A 24,076-nucleotide genomic window follows, 5' to 3' on the forward strand; every position below is an offset into this window, starting at 1 on the left:
AGAAACGCTACAAAGGAGAGATTTGGGACATTCAAGGCGTTCTCATGCAGTTTCCTGTTAGTCCGATGGGGACGTTTCATTTGGAGTCCCTGTTCAGTGCTCAGTCTCTACACTCACCCAAACGTTTGCAGGACCTTTAGGGGACCAACCTAGAATGGTATTTTTTGGTCCATCACGTTTACTGAGTGTGTTCAGAACATGTGTGTGAATCAGTGTACAATGGGCTGATTTACTAATGAGGGTCAGTAAAACGATGGATTAATACCAACTCTATCCATCCATCCATCCATAATAAAAGTGCATCCATCCATCATAAAGTGTATCCATCCATCATAAAAGTGCATCTATCATCATAAAAGTGCATCTATCATCATAAAAGTGCATCTCTCCATTATAATAGTGCATCTATCATCATAAAAGTGCATCTATCATCATAAAAGTGCATCTATCCATCACTATTATGATGGATAGATGCACTTTGTTACAAAGTGCATCTATCCATCATCTATCTATCCTTTGTAACACTGTGCATCTATCTGCACAGTGTTACAAAGTGTTACATCTATCAGTGTTACATCTATCATCATAAAAGTGCATCTGTCCATCATAAAAGTGCACCTATCATCATAAAAGTGCATCTATCCATCATAAAAGTGCATCTATCATCATAAAAGTGCATCTATCCATCATAAAAGTGCATCTGTCCATCATAATAGTGCATCTATCCATCATAATAGTGCATCTATCATCAGAAAAGTGCATCTATCCATCATAATAGTGCATCTATCATCATAATAGTGCATCTATCCATCATAAAAGTGCATCTATCCATCATAATAGTGCATCTATCCATCATAATAGTGCATCTATCATCATAATAGTGCATCTATCCATCATAATAGTGCATCTATCCACCATAATAGTGCATCCATCATCATAATAGTGCATCTATCCATCATAAAAGTGCATCTATCCATCATAATAGTGCATCTATCCATCATAATAGTGCATCTATCATCATAATAGTGCATCTATCCATCATAATAGTGCATCTATCATCATAATAGTGCATCTATCATCATAATAGTGAATCTGTTCATCATAATAGTGCATCTATCCATCATAATAGCGCATCTATCATCAGAAAAGTGCACTATCCATCATAATAGTGCATCTATCATCATAATAGTGCATCTATCCATCATAAAAGTGCATCTATCCATCATAATAGTGCATATATCCATCATAATAGTGCATCTATCATCATAATAGTGCATCTATCCATCATAAAAGTGCATCTATCCATCATAATAGTGCATCTATCATCATAATAGTGCATCTATCATCATAATAGTGCATCTATCCATCATAATAGTGCATCTATCCATCATAATAGTGCATCTAGCATCATAATAGTGCATCTGTTCATCATAATAGTGCATATATCCATCATAATAGTGCATCTATCATCAGAAAAGTGCATCTATCCATCATAATAGTGCATCTATCATCATAATAGTGCATCTATCCATCATAAAAGTGCATCTATCCATCATAATAGTGCATCTATCCATCATAATAGTGCATCTATCATCATAATAGTGCATCTATCCATCATAATAGTGCATCTATCCACCATAATAGTGCATCTATCATCATAATAGTGCATCTATCCACCATAATAGTGCATCTATCCATCATAATAGTGCATCTATACATCATAATAGTGCATCTATCCATCATAAAAGTGCATCTATCCATCATAATAGTGCATCTATCCATCATAATAGTGCATCTATACATCATAATAGTGCATCTATCCATCATAAAAGTGCATCTATCCATCATAATAGTGCATCTATCCATCATAATAGTGCATCTATCATCATAATAGTGCATATATCCATCATAATAGTGCATCTATCCACCATAATAGTGCATCTATCCATCATAATAGTGCATCTATCCATCATAATAGTGCATCTATCATCATAATAGTGCATCTATCCATCATAAAAGTGCATCTATCCATCATAATAGTGCATCTATCCATCATAATAGTGCATCTATCCACCATAATAGTGCATCTATCATCATAATAGTGCATCTATCCATCATAATAGTGCATCTATCCACCATAATAGTGCATCTATCCATCATAATAGTGCATCTATACATCATAATAGTGCATCTATCCATCATAAAAGTGCATCTATCCATCATAATAGTGCATCTATCCATCATAATAGTGCATCTATCATCATAATAGTGCATATATCCATCATAATAGTGCATCTATCCACCATAATAGTGCATCTATCCATCATAATAGTGCATCTATACATCATAATAGTGCATCTATCATCATAATAGTGCATCTATCCATCATAATAGTGCATCTATCCATCATAATAGTGCATCTATCATCATAATAGTGCATCTATCCATCATAATAGTGCATCTATCATCATAATAGTGCATCTATCCATCATAATAGTGCATCTATCATCATAAAAGTGCATCTATCCATCATAATAGTGCATCTATCATCATAATAGTGCATCTATCATCATAATAGTGCATCTATCCATCATAAAAGTGCATCTATCCATCATAATAGTGCATCTATCATCATAATAGTGCATCTATCCATCATAATAGTGCATCTATCATCATAATAGTGCATCTATCCATCATAATAGTGCATCTATCATCATAATAGTGCATCTATCCATCATAATAGTGCATCTATCCATCATAATAGTGCATCTATCATCATAATAGTGCATCTATCATCATAATAGTGCATCTATCCATCATAATAGTGCATCTATCATCATAATAGTGCATCTATCATCATAATAGTGCATCTAGCATCATAAAAGTGCATCTATCATCATAAAAGTGCATCTATCATCATAATAGTGCATCTATCCATCATAATAGTGCATATATCATCAAAAAGTGCATCTATCCATTATAAAAGTGCATCTATCCATCATAATAGTGCATCTATCCACCATAATAGTGCATCTATCATCATAATAGTGCATCTATCCATCATAAAAGTGCATCTATCCATCATAATAGTGCATCTATCCATCATAATAGTGCATCTATCATCATAATAGTGCATATATCCATCATAATAGTGCATCTATCCACCATAATAGTGCATGTATCCATCATAATAGTGCATCTATCCATCATAATAGTGCATCTATCATCATAATAGTGCATCTATACATCATAATAGTGCATCTATCATCATAATAGTGCATCTATCCATCATAATAGTGCATCTATCCATCATAATAGTGCATCTATCATCATAATAGTGCATCTATCCATCATAATAGTGCATCTATCATCATAATAGTGCATCTATCCATCATAATAGTGCATCTATCATCATAAAAGTGCATCTATCCATCATAATAGTGCATCTATCATCATAATAGTGCATCTATCATCATAATAGTGCATCTATCCATCATAAAAGTGCATCTATCCATCATAATAGTGCATGTATCATCATAATAGTGCATCTATCCATCATAATAGTGCATCTATCATCATAATAGTGCATCTATCCATCATAATAGTGCATCTATCATCATAATAGTGCATCTATCCATCATAATAGTGCATCTATCATCATAATAGTGCATCTATCCATCATAATAGTGCATCTATCCATCATAATAGTGCATCTATCATCATAATAGTGCATCTATCATCATAATAGTGCATCTATCATCATAAAAGTGCATCTATCATCATAAAAGTGCATCTATCATCATAAAAGTGCATCTATCATCATAATAGTGCATCTTTCCATCATAATAGTGCATCTATCCATCATAATAGTGCATCTATCATCATAAAAGTGCATCTATCATCATAATAGTGCATCTATCATCATAATAGTGCATCTATCATCATAATAGTGCATCTATCCATCATAATAGTGCATCTATCATCATAAAAGTGCATCTATCATCATAATAGTGCATCTATCATCATAAAAGTGCATCTATCATCATAAAAGTGCATCTATCCATCATAATAGTGCATCTATCATCATAAAAGTGCATTTATCATCATAATAGTGCATCTATCATCATAATAGTGCATCTATCATCATAAAAGTGCATCTATCATCATAAAAGTGCATTTATCATCATAATAGTGCATCTATCCATCATAATAGTGCATCTATCATCATAAAAGTGCATTTATCATCATAATAGTGCATCTATCATCATAAAAGTGCATCTATCATCATAAAAGTGCATCTATCATCATAAAAGTGCATTTATCATCATAATAGTGCATCTATCCATCATAATAGTGCATCTATCATCAAAAAGTGCATCTATCCATTATAAAAGTGCATCTATCATCATAATAGTGCATCTATCATCATAATAGTGCATCTATCCATTATAAAAGTGCATCTATCATCATAATAGTGCATCTATCATCATAATAGTGCATCTATCCATCATAAAGTGCATCCATCCATCATAATAGGGCATCTATCCATCATAATAGTACATCTATCCATCATAAAGTGCATCCATCCATCATAATAGGGCATCTATCCATCATAATAGTACATCTATCCATCATTAAAGTGTGCTTCTGAATTGTACCGCTGAGCATTTATAGGCTAAAATAACAAGCTCTGGTCTCTGTGAGTACGGTCAGAGACGACGTTAGCTTTAGCCACATTAGCACAGCCAGAAAGGCTATTAGCAGACACACACACACATTTTGAAGTGCGGTAGTTACATGTTCTGGATATGAAGTTGGATAAGAGTTGGTATCGATCCATCTTTGAAAAGCAACTTTTGTTTTACTGACCCTGATCAGTTTTGATTAACACACACGTTCTGAACACACTCAGTAAACGTGATGGAAGGATCTAAACGGGACCAAAAATATCATTCTAGGTCCTGCAAACGTGATGGGATATAGTGGAGGGACCGTCCTATACTAATGGCCCCTAAACGTTCCCAGAACACTTCTAGCGGGGCTGGTATATTAAATACAAAGAAAGATAAATATTAAATATAAAAGTAAAATACAGAAAACGATATGTATTGGTGAAGTAAATGTCTCTCCTCTGTCATTAGTGCAGGTTTGGCTGAAGGAGGAGCGTATCATCAGATTATTATCTTCTCTTACTAACACTAAGACAGAAAACATCTGACATTTAGTCTTGCAGATTCGACTCGGCTAAAGTTGAGATTGGTTGTCAAATTCCAGCGGCGTCTTCGGCTGAAGCTGCTCCGGCTCAACCCAAACATCCCAAACATCTCTGGAATGAGCTTTAGTCCCTCAGATCAGCTTCACCGGCTCTGAAGGACACGATCAGGAGTTACACTAATGCAATATATCACACAATAATCAGCGCATAAACCCTACCAATGCAGCTTTAATATCACAGGGACACGAGTGTGTGTGTGTGCGTGTGTTTGAATGTGTGTATCATTATCTGTGTGTGTGTTCCTCAGTACTCTTGGTGAGGCTTGGGCTCAGCTGAAGAAAAGCCTGGCAGACGAGGCAGAAGTTCATCTCAAGTTCTCCTCTAAGGTAAGAGAGCAGATGTTACACAGACACACACACACACACACACACACACACACACACACACACACACACACACACACACACACACACACACTAATATAAGTGTAAGGGCCGTCTCTAATGCGGCTCCTGTTTTAAATCTCTTCAGCTTCAGAGCGAGGTGGAAAAACCTCTGCTGACGTTTCGGGAAAACTTCAAAAAGGACATGAAGAAGTTTGACCATCACATGTCGGACCTCAGGAAGCATCTGTGCGGCCGATACGCCGCAGTGGAGAAGGTACACACACTTCATATCTACACACACTTCACTCTTCATATCTTCACACACTTCACTCTTCATATCTACACACACTTCACTCTTCATATCTACACACACTTCACTCTTCATATCTACACACACTTCACTCTTCATATCTACACACACTTCACTCTTCATATCTACACACACTTCACTCTTCATATCTACACACACTTCACTCTTCATATCCACACACACTTCACTCTTCAAACCTGTCAAATTTCCATCTTAAAACAAAAATATGTGAACAAGAGGCACATTTTGGGCACTTATGATCATATACAGCTCCTGCTGCAGCATTTCGATCACTAAACACAACGAGACGTTTTTAAAACGCTTAATGTGAAAAACACTAGCGGGTGAGTTCCCCCAACAAGGATTCAGTAAAGCAAAGTTTAATGCTAATCTAGGATTGGTTGATATGGTTTTATTTTAAATCGCGTTGTTACACCGCTTTGATTTTAAACAGATTAATTATCAAACCGTTATCGAGCTGATCAAGCAGACGGAGTTTAAGATATTTTATATTTAGTCCGAGAGCATATTTATCTTATTTTAAAGGGTTAGTTCAGCCAACAATGAAATGTCTGTCATGAACTCCTCTCCCTAATGTCGCTCCACACCCGTAAGACCTCCGTTCATCTTCACACACAGTTTAAGATATTTTATATTTAGTCCGAGAGCGTATGCAAGTGTATGCACACTATACTGTCCATGTCCAGAAAGGGAATAAAAACATAATCACAGTAGTCCATATGAGACATCAGTGGGTTAATTAGAGTCTCTTGAAGCATCCAAAATACATTTGGGTCCAAAAATAACAAAAACTACGACTTTATTCAGCATTGGCTTCTCTTCCGCGTTTGTGTTCAATCCTCAAATAAAGATTCAAACGGTTATGAATCAGTGAATCGATTCATGATTCGGATCGCCAATGCCTCGTGATTTCAGCGGTTTGACACGCGATCCGAATCATGAATACTTTACTTGTAATTCCAAGTTTATAACTAGCAATTTCCTTTCATTTTTAATCTGTGGCGAAAACAAACTTCCATGCTTTTTAACAGAAAAACTCTTTAAATCGTTCTACAAAAAAGTTTTTCCAGTGTCCGACATGAGCGTGCATGTTATTATTTTCGAGTGAAACAGCATCATGTAAAGCACGGATGATCTGAACCGTCTGTTCGGAGGATATTGAAGCATTAGTCCGTTTATCATCAGAAATGAATCGGAAAAGATTTATCTGTGAAGTCCCTTAACCATCACGTCAATGTCCAGTGACAGGAGGGATTTATTCCAGAGCATCTGATGTCAACATGCTCTGAACATCTGAATAAATCCCTCCACGCTCATGTCCTCTCTCATGCTTCATAAGGCACGTAAAGCGCTCTCGGATCGGCAGAAGGATCTGGAGTTGAAAACTCAGCAGCTGGAGATCAAACTCAGCAGTAAGATCGAGGAAGATATCAAGAAAGCTCGCCGGAAATCCACCCAGGCAGGTCAGTGGCTTCATCACATCTGAGACCAAAGTTACTCTGAAAAGTAATGCATTACTCCTTTAAAAAGTAACTAATTGAGTTTCTTAGTTACTTTTTAAGAAAAGTATTACGTTATGTTACATTTTCTCACCCGGGGCACAAAACTAGGATAAGGGATTAAGCCGGGATATCTTGGTGATCTTGTCATCTTTATGCAAAATGTAGTTCACCGCTGTCGTGTAGAGGGACCCTGAAGGCACACTCACACCATGAACAATAACGATACGAGAGATAACTGTGCATTAGGGGATAAAGTGAGCCAAGATCACGATATCCTGGTTTAATCTCTTATCCTAGTTTTGTGCACTAGGCCCCTGGGCTTGTTTTTTTGTTTTTTTATAACACTATTTTTGTGCAAATGTAAAGACCTCTTCATTACAAAATTGAAAGAATAAGCCTCAGGCTGAGGTAAAAATACACATTCACAGATTCACAGTAGAGGGCGCTGCTCTGCTGAATAACGGAAGAATAGGGCAGGAGAAAAACAGATTTACCAATGAAAACAAATATCTAGTAATCTTTGCTCATGGTTTAACTGAATCATCAAAGGTCAGCAGCAGATTGGTCAGTAAAGGTAGATTAAATGCATACAAATATTTGTTTTTTTAACATTTCATTATTTTAGGTTTGTAAGGTCTGATTTTGCATTTGACTGATTTTATTCATTTTGAGGAATACTGAATCTTTATGCAACACTGCAAAAAATCCTTTTCTTACTCAGTATTTTTGTCTTGTTTCTAGTCTAAATATCACTAAATTCTTACATTAAGAAACATTTACTAGACAAGATAAAATTATTGTCTTGTTTTGGGGAAAATAACTCAAAATGAAGAGAGTTTTTGCTTAAAATAAGATAAATAATCTGCCAATGGGGTGAGAAAAATAATCTTAATTCAAACAGAAAACAAGATTATTTTTCTCACCCCATTGGCAGATTATTTATCTTATTTTAGGCAAAAACTCTCTTCATTTCCCAAAACAAGACAATTACTTTTGCTTGTCTAGTAAATACTTATTGTTGTAAGAATTGTTAGATATTTAGACTAGAAACAAGACAAAAATACTGAGGAAGAAGAATTTTTTTGCAGTGAATGACTAAATGCTCAAAATTAGTCTAGAACTACAATAAACTGTTCACACACACACACACACACACACACACACACACTTACTCTTGATTTCTGTTAACATGGGAACAGGAGAGCTGTCTGTCAATTAAATGTGAAAAAGTAACTTTGATATTTTGTTGTAAATTTGAAAAGTAATTTGTTACTTTACTAGTTACTTGAAAAAGTAATAATATAACATAACTCAAGTGTCAACCCAACACCGGAGACCAATCCCAACACACCTTCAGCTTCTGTTAACAGCTTTTAAAACCTTTCTCTGTGGAAGAGCAGTTCCAGATACTCTTTAAAAACGAGTCAAGAGTTCAGAAAGCAAGCGTTCAAGTCTGGACACGAGAGGAAAGCTAGAGTCTGGTGACATCTAGTGTCCGGCGGGGGGAATGCTGCTAAAGAGAAGCAATAACTCTAGTGCTCTTACACATGAAACAGGCAGTCTGATTTATTATTTTTAAAGATTTTATATCAATACAATTCCAATGAGTCTGACACCGAGAGAACCAACAATCAAAACCAAAAAACTAACCGAACATAACTGACTTTAGAAAGCAGAACAAAAATAAATCAGCATATAAAACACATATAAATGTTCATGTTTGGGTTTGTTTTTCCATGTAAACATTAATATTAACACCTGCTTAGTATTTCTGTTTGGCACAGAAACCGGACTCTTATATTCTCACCCCATTGGCAGATCATTTTGCCTGTTTTAAGCAAAAGCTCTCTTCATTTTGATATTTTCCCCTAGAAAACGAAAAAATATCTTGTTATTTTACTGATCTAGTAAATGTATCTTGATTTAAGCTTTTGTCGATATTTAGATTGGAAGCAAGACAAAATGAGTAAGAAGAGCATTTTTTTACTCCAGTTTCTTTATAGTATGTTTTTTTCTTTTGCAAACCTTCATGAAGGATTAGTGGCGCTGGTCTTTTCTTCCGTATGTCGAGTTAATCGCCTCTCAATCAAGAACAAATGTGGGCGGGGCTTGATTGTGTCTGTGGGGAGCTGATTGGATGGCTGTGGTTTGCTATTGGCTGATCTCCTGTGGGTGACAGGTGGCTCCGCCCTCGTCCTCAGAGAAGAGATGAAGTTATTCTGACTCATGACAAACATTTACTACAATATTCCATCAATAATTCTGTAATCCTCTCATCAATCAGGGCCGAGCATTTGCTGGTTTAACCATCATGTGGTCGTTGGCCAATCAGCCAATGCCAGTTTTTTTGTAAAAATGCTAAATATGGGTCATAATAACCTTGATGTTGTGTGATGTGTGACCTCAGGAGACGAGCTGATGCGTTGTGTTGACCTCTACAATCAGTCCCAGTCTAAGTGGTTTGAGGAGATGGTGACCAGCAGCCTGGTGAGAATAACACACTTTAAATCTACACTCTGTGTCTCTCTTTTAGTTTATTCTGAGCTAAAAACACTTCTTCTGTTCTTACAAAAATATACAGCACAGGCCAAAAGTTTGGACACATTACTAACTGAGTTATGGGATGCACAGAGATGAGAATGGTATATATGGACATATCTATCTCTGAGGGATACACTTAATAAGCCAAAGTCCCAAAAAGTTGGCGTGTTCCTTTAATGTAAATGCTGACTGGTAAAAGTATAGACGGCTGTCTCTCTGACACGAGCACCTGATGCTTCACTGGAGGGTAAACCAGTTCACATTATCACTAACGTTAGACCCATCACAGAACACCAGTTCACATTATCACTAACGTTAGACCCCTCACAGAACACCAGTTCACATTATCACTAACGTTAGACCCCATCACAGAACACCAGTTCACATTATCACTAACGTTAGACCCCTCGCAGAACACCAGTTCACATTATCACTAACGTTAGACCCATCACAGAACACCAGTTCACATTATCACTAACGTTAGACCCCTCACAGAACACCAGTTCACATTATCACTAACGTTAGACCCATCACAGAACACCAGTTCACATTATCACTAACGTTAGACCCCTCACAGAACACCAGTTCACATTATCACTAACGTTAGACCCCATCACAGAACACCAGTTCACATTATCACTAACGTTAGACCCATCACAGAACACCAGTTCACATTATCACTAACGTTAGACCCCTCGCAGAACACCAGTTCACATTATCACTAACGTTAGACCCATCACAGAACACCAGTTCACATTATCACTAACGTTAGACCCCTCACAGAACACCAGTTCACATTATCACTAACGTTAGACCCATCACAGAACACCAGTTCACATTATCACTAACGTTAGGCCCATCACAGAACACCAGTTCACATTATCACTAACGTTAGGCCCATCACAGAACACCAGTTCACATTATCACTAACGTTAGACCCCTCACAGAACACCAGTTCACATTATCACTAACGTTAGGCCCATCACAGAACACCAGTTCACATTATCACTAACGTTAGACCCCTCACAGAACACCAGTTCACATTATCACTAACGTTAGACCCCTCACAGAACACCAGTTCACATTATCACTAACGTTAGACCCATCACAGAACACCAGTTCACATTATCACTAAAGTTAGACCCATCACAGAACACCAGTTCACATTATCACTAACGTTAGACCCCTCACAGAACACCAGTTCACATTATCACTAACGTTAGACCCATCACAGAACACCAGTTCACATTATCACTAACGTTAGACCCCTCACAGAACACCAGTTCACATTATCACTAACGTTAGACCCCTCACAGAACACCAGTTCACATTATCACTAACGTTAGACCCCTCACAGAACACCAGTTCACATTATCACTAACGTTAGACCCATCACAGAACACCAGTTCACATTATCACTAACGTTAGACCCCTCACAGAACACCAGTTCACATTATCACTAACGTTAGACCCCTCGCAGAACACCAGTTCACATTATCACTAACGTTAGACCCATCACAGAACACCAGTTCACATTATCACTAACGTTAGACCCCTCACAGAACACCAGTTCACATTATCACTAACGTTAGACCCCTCACAGAACACCAGTTCACATTATCACTAACGTTAGACCCCTCACAGAACACCAGTTCACATTATCACTAACGTTAGACCCCTCACAGAACACCAGTTCACATTATCACTAACGTTAGACCCCTCACAGAAAACCAGTTCACATTATCACTAACGTTAGACCCCTCGCAGAACACCAGTTCACATTATCACTAACGTTAGACCCATCACAGAACACCAGTTCACATTATCACTAACGTTAGACCCATCACAGAACACCAGTTCACATTATCACTAACGTTAGACCCCATCACAGAACACCAGTTCACATTATCACTAACGTTAGACCCATCACAGAACACCAGTTCACATTATCACTAACGTTAGACCCATCACAGAACACCAGTTCACATTATCACTAACGTTAGACCCATCACAGAACACCAGTTCACATTATCACTAACGTTAGACCCATCACAGAACACCAGTTCACATTATCACTAACGTTAGACCCATCACAGAACACCAGTTCACATTATCACTAACGTTAGACCCCTCACAGAACACCAGTTCACATTATCACTAACGTTAGACCCCTCACAGAACACCAGTTCACATTATCACTAACGTTAGACCCCTCACAGAACACCAGTTCACATTATCACTAAAGTTAGACCCCTCACAGAACACCAGTTCACATTATCACTAACGTTAGACCCATCACAGAACACCAGTTCACATTATCACTAACGTTAGACCCATCACAGAACACCAGTTCACATTATCACTAATGTTAGACCCATCACAGAACACCAGTTCACATTATCACTAACGTTAGACCCATCACAGAACACCAGTTCACATTATCACTAATGTTAGACCCATCACAGAACACCAGTTCACATTATCACTAACGTTAGACCCATCACAGAACACCAGTTCACATTATCACTAACGTTAGACCCATCACAGAACACCAGTTCACATTATCACTAACGTTAGACCCCTCACAGAACACCAGTTCACATTATCACTAACGTTAGACCCATCACAGAACACCAGTTCACATTATCACTAACGTTAGACCCATCACAGAACACCAGTTCACATTATCACTAACGTTAGACCCCTCACAGAACACCAGTTCACATTATCACTAACGTTAGACCCCTCACAGAACACCAGTTCACATTATCACTAACGTTAGACCCCTCGCAGAACACCAGTTCACATTATCACTAACGTTAGACCCATCACAGAACACCAGTTCACATTATCACTAACGTTAGACCCATCACAGAACACCAGTTCACATTATCACTTACGTTAGACCCCTCACAGAACACCAGTTCACATTATCACTAACGTTAGACCCATCACAGAACACCAGTTCACATTATCACTAACGTTAGACCCATCACAGAACACCAGTTCACATTATCACTAACGTTAGACCCCTCACAGAACACCAGTTCACATTATCACTAATGTTAGACCCCTCACAGAACACCAGTTCACATTATCACTAACGTTAGACCCATCACAGAACACCAGTTCACATTATCACTAACGTTAGACCCATCACAGAACACCAGTTCACATTATCACTAACGTTAGACCCATCACAGAACACCAGTTCACATTATCACTAACGTTAGACCCCTCACAGAACACCAGTTCACATTATCACTAACGTTAGACCCATCACAGAACACCAGTTCACATTATCACTAACGTTAGACCCCTCACAGAACACCAGTTCACATTATCACTAACGTTAGACCCCTCACAGAACACCAGTTCACATTATCACTAACGTTAGACCCCTCACAGAACACCAGTTCACATTATCACTAACGTTAGACCCATCACAGAACACCAGTTCACATTATCACTAACGTTAGACCCATCACAGAACACCAGTTCACATTATCACTAACGTTAGACCCCTCACAGAACACCAGTTCACATTATCACTAATGTTAGACCCCTCACAGAACACCAGTTCACATTATCACTAACGTTAGACCCATCACAGAACACCAGTTCACATTATCACTAACGTTAGACCCCTCACAGAACACCAGTTCACATTATCACTAACGTTAGACCCCTCACAGAACACCAGTTCACATTATCACTAACGTTAGACCCATCACAGAACACCAGTTCACATTATCACTAACGTTAGACCCCTCACAGAACACCAGTTCACATTATCACTAACGTTAGACCCATCACAGAACACCAGTTCACATTATCACTAACGTTAGACCCCTCACAGAACACCAGTTCACATTATCACTAACGTTAGACCCATCACAGAACACCAGTTCACATTATCACTAACGTTAGACCCATCACAGAACACCAGTTCACATTATCACTAACGTTAGACCCATCACAGAACACCAGTTCACATTATCACTAACGTTAGACCCATCACAGAACACCAGTTCACATTATCACTAACGTTAGACCCCTCGCAGAACACCAGTTCACATTATCACTAACGTTAGACCCATCACAGAACACCAGTTCACATTATCACTAACGTTAGACCCATCACAGAACACCAGTTCACATTATCACTAACGTTAGACCCATCACAGAACACCAGTTCACATTATCACTAACGTTAGACCCCTCACAGAACACCAGTTCACATTATCACTAACGTTAGACCCATCACAGAACACCAGTTCACATTATCACTAACGTTAGACCCATCTCAGAACACCAGTTCACATTATCACTAACGTTAGACCCCTCACAGAACACCAGTTCACATTATCACTAACGTTAGACCCCATCACAGAACACCAGTTCACATTATCACTAACGTTAGACCCATCACAGAACACCAGTTCACATTATCACTAACGTTAGACCCATCACAGAACACCAGTTCACACATTATCACTAACGTTAGACCCCTCACAGAACACCAGTTCACATTATCACTAACGTTAGACCCCTCACAGAACACCAGTTCACATTATCACTAACGTTAGACCCCTCACAGAACACCAGTTCACATTATCACTAACGTTAGACCCATCACAGAACACCAGTTCACATTATCACTAACGTTAGACCCATCTCAGAACACCAGTTCACATTATCACTAATGTTAGACCCATCACAGAACACCAGTTCACATTATCACTAACGTTAGACCCCTCACAGAACACCAGTTCACATTATCACTAACGTTAGACCCATCTCAGAACACCAGTTCACATTATCACTAATGTTAGACCCATCACAGAACACCAGTTCACATTATCACTAACGTTAGACCCCTCACAGAACACCAGTTCACATTATCACTAACGTTAGACCCCTCACAGAACACCAGTTCACATTATCACTAACGTTAGACCCATCACAGAACACCAGTTCACATTATCACTAACGTTAGACCCATCACAGAACACCAGTTCACATTATCACTAATGTTAGACCCATCACAGAACACCAGTTCACATTATCACTAACGTTAGACCCCTCGCAGAACACCAGTTCACATTATCACTAACGTTAGACCCATCACAGAACACCAGTTCACATTATCACTAACGTTAGACCCATCACAGAACACCAGTTCACATTATCACTAACGTTAGACCCCTCACAGAACACCAGTTCACATTATCACTAACGTTAGACCCATCACAGAACACCAGTTCACATTATCACTAACGTTAGACCCATCACAGAACACCAGTTCACATTATCACTAACGTTAGACCCATCACAGAACACCAGTTCACATTATCACTAACGTTAGACCCCTCACAGAACACCAGTTCACATTATCACTAACGTTAGACCCATCACAGAACACCAGTTCACATTATCACTAACGTTAGACCCCTCACAGAACACCAGTTCACATTATCACTAACGTTAGACCCCATCACAGAACACCAGTTCACATTATCACTAACGTTAGACCCATCACAGAACACCAGTTCACATTATCACTAACGTTAGACCCCTCACAGAACACCAGTTCACATTATCACTAATGTTAGACCCATCACAGAACACCAGTTCACATTATCACTAATGTTAGACCCATCACAGAACACCAGTTCACATTATCACTAACGTTAGACCCATCACAGAACACCAGTTCACATTATCACTAACGTTAGACCCCTCACAGAACACCAGTTCACATTATCACTAACGTTAGACCCCTCACAGAACACCAGTTCACATTATCACTAACGTTAGACCCATCACAGAACACCAGTTCACATTATCACTAACGTTAGACCCATCACAGAACACCAGTTCACATTATCACTAACGTTAGACCCCTCACAGAACACCAGTTCACATTATCACTAACGTTAGACCCCTCACAGAACACCAGTTCACATTATCACTAACGTTAGACCCCTCACAGAACACCAGTTCACATTATCACTAACGTTAGACCCATCACAGAACACCAGTTCACATTATCACTAACGTTAGACCCCTCACAGAACACCAGTTCACATTATCACTAACGTTAGACCCCTCACAGAACACCAGTTCACATTATCACTAACGTTAGACCCATCACAGAACACCAGTTCACATTATCACTAACGTTAGACCCATCACAGAACACCAGTTCACATTATCACTAACGTTAGACCCATCACAGAACACCAGTTCACATTATCACTAACGTTAGACCCCTCACAGAACACCAGTTCACATTATCACTAACGTTAGACCCCTCACAGAACACCAGTTCACATTATCACTAACGTTAGACCCTTCACAGAACACCAGTTCACATTATCACTAACGTTAGACCCATCACAGAACACAAGTCTGGATCATTGAGTAACAGGATTTAACTTAACGCACTGCAATCCCCTGACTAAAAGTCATTCTAAAATGTTTATTCATTTGACAACTAGTAATTTATCATTCTTTAAAATATATATGCATATATTGTAAATGCATTTTGTGGGTTTTACCAGACCAGCTTAAGAATTTAATGATGCATCAATAAATAATAAATTCATGGTTTGATCATCATTTGTTCATGATTAACAATGGTTTATTGAGATAATAGTACACTGGCATTTCAGTGAATAATAATAAATTAACTAGTAACTTAACCATTTACCAAGGATCTGTTTGATTATTTTATGATATGCTATTTTTTAAAGATTATAATTTACCACAGATTTGCAAATTGTTAGCATATTATACTTAATCATTTATGAATGTATAGTCATGATTTGTAAATGATTAGTTTATCATTATCTAATAACTTATAAATAATTTATAACTGAATCTACAAAACATACAAAAAGTTACAATTTAGTAACATTTATGAAATGGATTGTCATGTTTCATAAATCATTAGTTCATCGTTAACTAATCAAATGTAAATTACTTAAAACTGAATCTGCTAAATATATGTAAAATAATTAACAAATCAGTCATTAATCATTAATGAACACATAGTCATGTTTCATAAATCATTAGTTAATCATTTACTAATCACTTGTAAATGACTTGTAACGGAATTTACAAAACATTCATAAAATGTTAGCATATCACTTGATAATCATTTATGAATGTTTTGTAAATGATTAGTTCATCATTAACTAACCACTTATTAATGACTTACAACTCAACGTTATTATAAAGTGTTACTGTTATTTTTAATAATAAAGATAATTTTAATAACAAAAAAAATAATCGTCCATCTCTAGTTCAGGAGTCTTTGTTTATCTGGATGTTCTTGATGTTAAGATTTAGGTTGATTTAAATATATATCCAAGTCAAGCAAAGAGGTTTTGGTATTTTAAATATAAGCATCACATTTTAGTTTACATTGATTTTAAAATTATATTATCAGATTTGTGACATTCATTTTTGCTAAAACATTCCTGGTCACTTTCAGAAGTTGTAGCGATGCTTTCTTTTCCCAGAAAGAACGTAAAACACATAAATATCATTCTCAGTTTTTAAATATATATATTTTTATATAATTTAGATCGATTTTACACACTAATAGCAATATCGTATCACATATCAAATATCACATTATTTAACAAGATATTGCGTACCGCATTTTTCTTCAATATCGCACAGCCCTATTCGATTTGCATCTATGTGTCTGATTGGCACTGCTATGCAGATAGTAGGTAATCGGGCAAATAGTGGGTTGGCGGGACCCTGACCTCACCCTCGCTGACCGCTCCGTCAAACCGATAGTCGATCGGACGAATAACGGGCCGGCGGGCAGCGGTCAACCGCGCCCCATCTCTTAACAGGGGATCGGACGTTTAGCGGTCTCGAGGGAGCGGCTTACCCCTTTTACCTGTTTGAAGATGAGGAGTGGACGTTTAGTTGGTCCACGGACGGAGGGGGGGTCACCAGTTAGCCCTTGGTCGCCCCCTATCTGCGTCCATACGGGCACTATCCGGGGGAATCAAAGGAGCGGTCAGCGGGAGCTGGGGAAGTACGAAAGGTCATGCGGCGTGGTAATTAACAGAGAAAAGTGATCCGAATGTGCCCTACGGTCCATCCGGGTGATTATTCGCCCTTTGGACAATTAAACGCATGGGTTTTTTTCCGCGAACCCCCTATATGTACTTCCTCTGTTTAGTCTCCTCAGACACAGAGTACATTGTATACTGTTTAGAATTCGATATGGACGACTGCAGCCTGATGGAAGCGTTTCAGACGCTGAGAGAGAAGAGCTGAAGCTGCAGTGGAGATTAGGAGGACATTTGTGCTTTTGAGTCTGAATGCATGAGAACCTGTGGTGGTAGGAGACGCCAGAACAACATTAGGAACCTTTAAAAAGAGCATCATAGGGGCGGTTTAAAGTCATATTCTTATACTATGAAACAATAAAGGACCCAACACTGAGTCCTGCAGAACTCCACTCACCTCAGAAGACTCATGATCAGAACAGCCAAGCAGAAAAAGATTTTAGTATCCTAAAATGCACCAACATGTATCGAATGTTAAAGTAAGGCTAATATAAAGCGTGCCCTTCTGTGTGTTGTCCTCAGGAGTTGGAGCGGCTGGAGGTGGAGCGTGTGGAGATGATCCGACAGCATCTGTGTCAGTACACAACGCTACGCCACGAAACAGACATGTTCAACCAGGGCGTGAGTCGAGCCGCATTCACACTCATTCATGAGCTCTAATCCAGATCAAGAGTACACTGCAAAAAATGATTTTCTTACTCAGTATGTTTGTCTTGTTTCTAGTCCAAACATCTAAAAAATCTTAAAACAAGAAATATTTACTAGACAATCAAATTTTGGGAAAAATAACTCAAAATGAAGAGAGTTTTTGCTTAAAATAAGATCAATAATCTGCCAATGGGGTGAGAAAAATAATCTTAATTCAAACAGAAAACAAGATTATTTTTCTCACCCCATTGGCAGATTATTTATCTTATTTTAAGCAAAAACTCTCTTCATTTTGAGTTATTTTCCCCAAAACAAGACAATTACGTTTGCTTGTCTAGTAAATGTTTCTTAATGTAAGAATTGTTTGATATTTTGAATAAAAACGATGTTTATTAACAAAGATTCGGGAGGAGGGCTTTCAGCTAATCAACAAAGAGGAATATATCTATGTATATATATATATATACGCAGCAGTCTTAAGGCTGCAACATACTTCGCAAGAACAGAGAAAAAAGCTGTCGCTCCCAGAGCTGCGAGAACAAAATGGCGTCATGTTGTTCTCAGCCCTGGTTCGGGAGTTCTCGCAGCGTTTTCTCGACACATCGCCTGAGCAGAACCTTTTTCTTGCGGGTGTCTGAGAACTATTGTGTGATTGGTCAGACATTTAAAGTGGGCGGGGTTTATGTGGAGAAACGCAGATGATCGGCACCTGCTTTTCTCGTGAAGTATGAATGTAGTGCCAGAACGAACTTTGTTCTTGTTCTTGCCACCTCGAGAAAACAAACTAATTTCTTTGTTCTTGCGGAGTATGTTTAAGCTTCACCGCATCCCTCCACCACCCCTTCTCCACATTTCTAACCACTTACATACGGGGGTACTCTGGGTTCGGGCCAAGTTCAAGCTCGAATCCCTCCCCCCGGACAGCACGCCAAATACGCATTTAAAATTACTCTATATAATTATATGTAAGTGTGAACTCTAGAAACAAGACAAAACATGTTTTGCAGTGTAATGACACCCTGCCGTTTCCCATACAGACCATAGAGCCGGTGGACAAACTGCTGCGGAGCGTCGATCCTGGCACAGACAGAGAGCTCTGGGTGAAGGAAAACAAGACTGGAGAGCTGAGGCCGGTGGACATGGAGATCTGAAGCCATCGGACGCTTCTAAAGGCAACGGAAGAGCGATCTCGGTCAGCCTAAACAAGACAACCATCACGTCTCAAACCGAGCGGAAGGTCGAAAACAAACCCAGGGTTTCTACCAGGACAAAATCTGTGTAAATATCTTCACTCAGGAGAAGCGATGTGTACGTCAGGATCTACTGATGCAATCAGACGTTGGCATTGAACATTGACTGATATAATATATATAAATGCTGCTGCTGCTACTGATTAAACTCCCTCACTAATCAAAGCCATCGCTTCCAGTCGACACGAACTGGCAACCCGTTTAACTTAACGCGATGATATATTCAAAACAGTGAACTTGAGGAATTATAAAGAAGTGGAAAAGGGAAGCGGATTCAGAAGTGGAGCGTCTCATTACACTTTGAAGACTTTATACTTTTGTCCTTTGGAATAATAACATGTATGAATCGTTCACAGTATGACCAGAAACGGGGATTAACAAGTAAAGTGTTGATTTCATGATGCAGCTTTTGGACGGATATATGGACCCTTGATTCCAGCACAGAATAAAACATAGAGGATATTGTGACTTTTTATACCACAAATCTGAGTTTAAATCTCACAATCTCAAAAAACGGCATAACTTGCAATTCTGACTATGACAACTCTGAGAGAGTTGCAATAAATTAAATCAGATTTGCGAAAAATTGTCAAAATTGTGAAGATTAAAGTTGCAATAGTCAAAATTACGGGAAATAAAGTCAGACTTGTGGAAAATAAAGTTAGATTTATGAAAAGATTAAGTCAGAATTAAGAGAAATAAAGTCAGAATTAAGAGAAATAAAGTCAGAATTAAGAGAAATAAAGTCAGAATTATGAGAAATAAAGTCAGAATTATGAGAAATAAAGTCAGAATTATGAGAAATAAAGTCAAAATTATGAGAAATAAAGTCAGAATTATGAGAAATAAAGTCAGAATTATGAGAAATAAAGTCAGAATTAAGAGAAATAAAGTCAGAATTATGAGAAAGTCAGAATTATGAGAAATAAAGTCAGAATTATGAGAAATAAAGTCAGAATTTAGAGAAATAAAGTCAGAATTATGAGAAATAAAGTCAGAATTATGAGAAATAAAGTCAGAATTATGAGAAATAAAGTCAGAATTATGAGAAATAAAGTCAGAATTTAGAGAAATTAAGTCAGAATTGCGAAGAAAAAAAATTAAGTCAAAGTTGCAATAAGTATAAAGCCAGAATTGCAAAAAAAAAAAAAAAAAATTGCGAGAAAAAAATGTCAGAGCTGCAAAAAATAAAGTCAGAATTACACTGCAAAGGAACATTTACTAGACAAGTAAAAATTATCATTTTGAGTTATTTTCCCCAAAACAAGACAATTACTTTTGCTTGTCTAGTAAACACTTCTTGTTTTAAGATGAATTTTGTTTTACATATTTTTTTAGATGTTTCAACTAGAAACTTTTTTAGAAAATCTTTTTTTTTTTTTTGCAGTGTAAGAGGAGAAATAGTCAAAGTTGCGATAAATAAAGTCAGAATTGCAAAAAAACGTTTTCAAAATAACGAGAAATAACGTCAGACCTGCAAAAAATAAAGTCAGAGTCGCAATAAAGTCAGTTGCGATAAAGCCAGAATTGCGAGAAATAAAGTCAGACTTGCAAAAAAAATTAAGTCCGAATTAAGAGAAAAAGTCAGAAATCGAAAAATAAAGTCAGATCAGGGTTGTAATAAATTAAGCAAGACTTCCACAAAGTAGTCAGAATTGCTAGAAAAAACACTAGTCTGGCATTTTTGCTCAGATTTGTGAGATATGAACCTGCAATTGTGCAACAAGTCAGAACTGTGAGATAAAAAAGTCACAATTACCTTTTTTATTTTATAATTGGGTGGAGTAAACAATCTTCCACAGGTTATTACAGGAGTCAAAGCAAATCCTCATCTGTAGTTTAGACGGACATCATCTCCACACTGCCGTACAGACTCAGGTTTACATCGCTTCCACACTCAATGACCAAACACAATCACATCTGAGGACTTTATTTTCTGTTCGTTCCTTCAGATATACAAAACCCAAACGATCCGTATACAGCCAGAGAGCCACAGATAATATATGGAAATGATTCTGAACAATGCTTATTTTTATACCACATCAATTAACAGCTTTTCTAAAAGATCTTCAAGATGCTAAAACTGGATTTCATTCAAGGTACCAGCTTCTCCATCACTGATGCACGTGTAGAAGAACTGCTGAGTATTTGCCCTTTATGATGTTTTCTGTAATATAAATGATGTTAAATGTAATGTTTTACTAAATATGATTCATTTTTTGCTCTATTTATGTAGCTGTCATCAGATGGCGTCTCAATAAATACAGAACTAATGCAAGCATGATGTATTGAGCAAGGGAATAATAGTTTATATTCAACACACTTCTCATTGTTCTGGCTAATTTCTATGGAAGCTTGTTTCTGCCACGGAATAAAAACATTTCTAAATGCAACTTTTGGTAACACTTTATGTTACAGTGTCCTTGTTACATGTCACATGTACTACTAACCATAGTACTAACAGTAAATGATGCCTAATTACATGCAACTAACCCTCAACCAAACCCTAACCCTATAGTAAGTACATGAAGTTAATAGTACTCAGTACTTTAATAGATAATTACACTGTAGCATTGACGGCTTAAAATAAAGTGTAACACTTTTTACAGTGTGTTACACATATTACATGTACTTACTGTGGTAATAACAGTAAATTACATGAAACTAATCCTAACGCCTGTAGTAAGTACATGTAGTGAATTTATATGACTGTATATTTACACTGTAACAAGTCAACTTTTAACTCGCAAATTCTGATTTCTTGTGAATTTTGACAGTTATCCTCCCAATTGTGAGATTTAAACTTGCAAATGCGAGTTATAAACTATGAATTATGAGATATAAACGAATGATTCCATGGCGGAAACAAGCGTACATAAATCCCATTAACATCGGATGCTCAATTGTCTTGTTTTCGTTGTGTGGAACTTAACTATAAATGTTTTTATGGACAAAATCAACAGAAACAGAAAAATTAATGTAATGAAGATTTTTCAGAGGTGAATATTCAAAGTACACGACTTCATTACTGGAGTAAAAGTAAAAGTACTGCTGGTCCAATATTACTCCGTTTCAAGTGAAAGTTGTAAAAACAGATTTTTACTGGAGTAAAAGTACAGAAGTATTTGTTTTCAAAAGTTCTTAAGTATCAAAAGTAAATGTCCTTCTTTATGTGGCCGCATTATTGTATTATAGTTGTATAAATGCACATTATGCCATCATGGTTTAAGCCAGTCAGTGACGCTCCATCTGACACACTAGCATACGACTAACTTAAACTCATTTAAATACTTGTAGAAAAGTTACAAAGCTCTTTATAAAGCTGCTGTCACTTTAAGGCCGAATGCACGGATCCAATACACTGATACACATCTGATATTCTCACACTGTTCACCTTCACTGAAGACAGAATCAACTTTGTTTATGTGAATACTCCACTAAATGAGCATTTGGACATCCGTCTTCTTCCATTTTGCTCTAAACTATAAATCAGTGTTTAATAAATGCTGTGAAATCATTGAACTTCACGAGACTCTACAAGAGTGATTCCTGAAAGGCTTTCTGCAAAAACCCAAACACCTTTTAAAGAAGAAAAAAATCATCACTGACTTTCAAAGCTGCGACAGAAACGACTTTCCACTTCGAGGACCTTGATAGAAATGTAGTGGAGTAAAGAGGACGATATTTGTCTTTCAGATGGAGTGAAGTTAAAGTCAGAAGATTACAGAAAAAATAATACTCCAGTAAAGCACAGAGACTCAAACAGTGAACTTCAGTACAGGACTCGAGTAAATGAGCTGAGGGACTGTCCAGATCTGAGAATATTACGGCAACATTACAAACAGAAAATGTAACCCTGAACAGATTCAAAAAGATTTATATGTTTTGGGGTAAAAAACGAGCTGGACTGAAGACTAATCGATCATCAGTTTCTTGATTGAGTCCAAGTAGGTGGGAATGAGCGAGGTGACGGACTCGTCGTCATCCGTGACCTTCTCACCTCTGCCCTCTGACCCCACTGACCCGGGCGACCTCACCAGCGCTGGATAGGGCGTGCTGTAACCCTACATGTGACACAGATGAGATAGCAGAGCATTGCTTGAT

General features: G+C 37.6%; 2 protein-coding genes across 2 annotated transcripts in view; one reads left to right on the forward strand and one right to left on the reverse strand.

The window, feature by feature from the left end:
• Positions 1-22,250, forward strand: part of LOC137056140 (growth arrest-specific protein 7) — a 98,121-nt gene extending 75,871 nt beyond the window's left edge. Inside the window, exons 13-14 of the mRNA XM_067430125.1 lie at positions 18,597-18,695; positions 19,760-22,250. Of these exons, the coding sequence (XP_067286226.1) occupies positions 18,597-18,695; positions 19,760-19,873 (213 nt within the window). The 3' untranslated portion in view covers positions 19,874-22,250. The remainder of the gene's footprint in view (positions 1-18,596; positions 18,696-19,759) is intronic.
• A 148-nt stretch (positions 22,251-22,398) lies between these two features.
• LOC137056136 (putative uncharacterized protein MYH16) overlaps positions 22,399-24,076 on the reverse strand; it is a 79,411-nt gene continuing 77,733 nt past the window's right edge. The window contains exon 24 of the mRNA XM_067430121.1: positions 22,399-24,036. Within this exon, the coding sequence (XP_067286222.1) occupies positions 23,887-24,036 (150 nt within the window). The 3' untranslated portion in view covers positions 22,399-23,886. The remainder of the gene's footprint in view (positions 24,037-24,076) is intronic.

This window comes from Pseudorasbora parva, chromosome 21 (assembly GCF_024679245.1).
Source record: "Pseudorasbora parva isolate DD20220531a chromosome 21, ASM2467924v1, whole genome shotgun sequence".
Classification (NCBI taxonomy): Eukaryota; Metazoa; Chordata; class Actinopteri; order Cypriniformes; family Gobionidae; genus Pseudorasbora; species Pseudorasbora parva.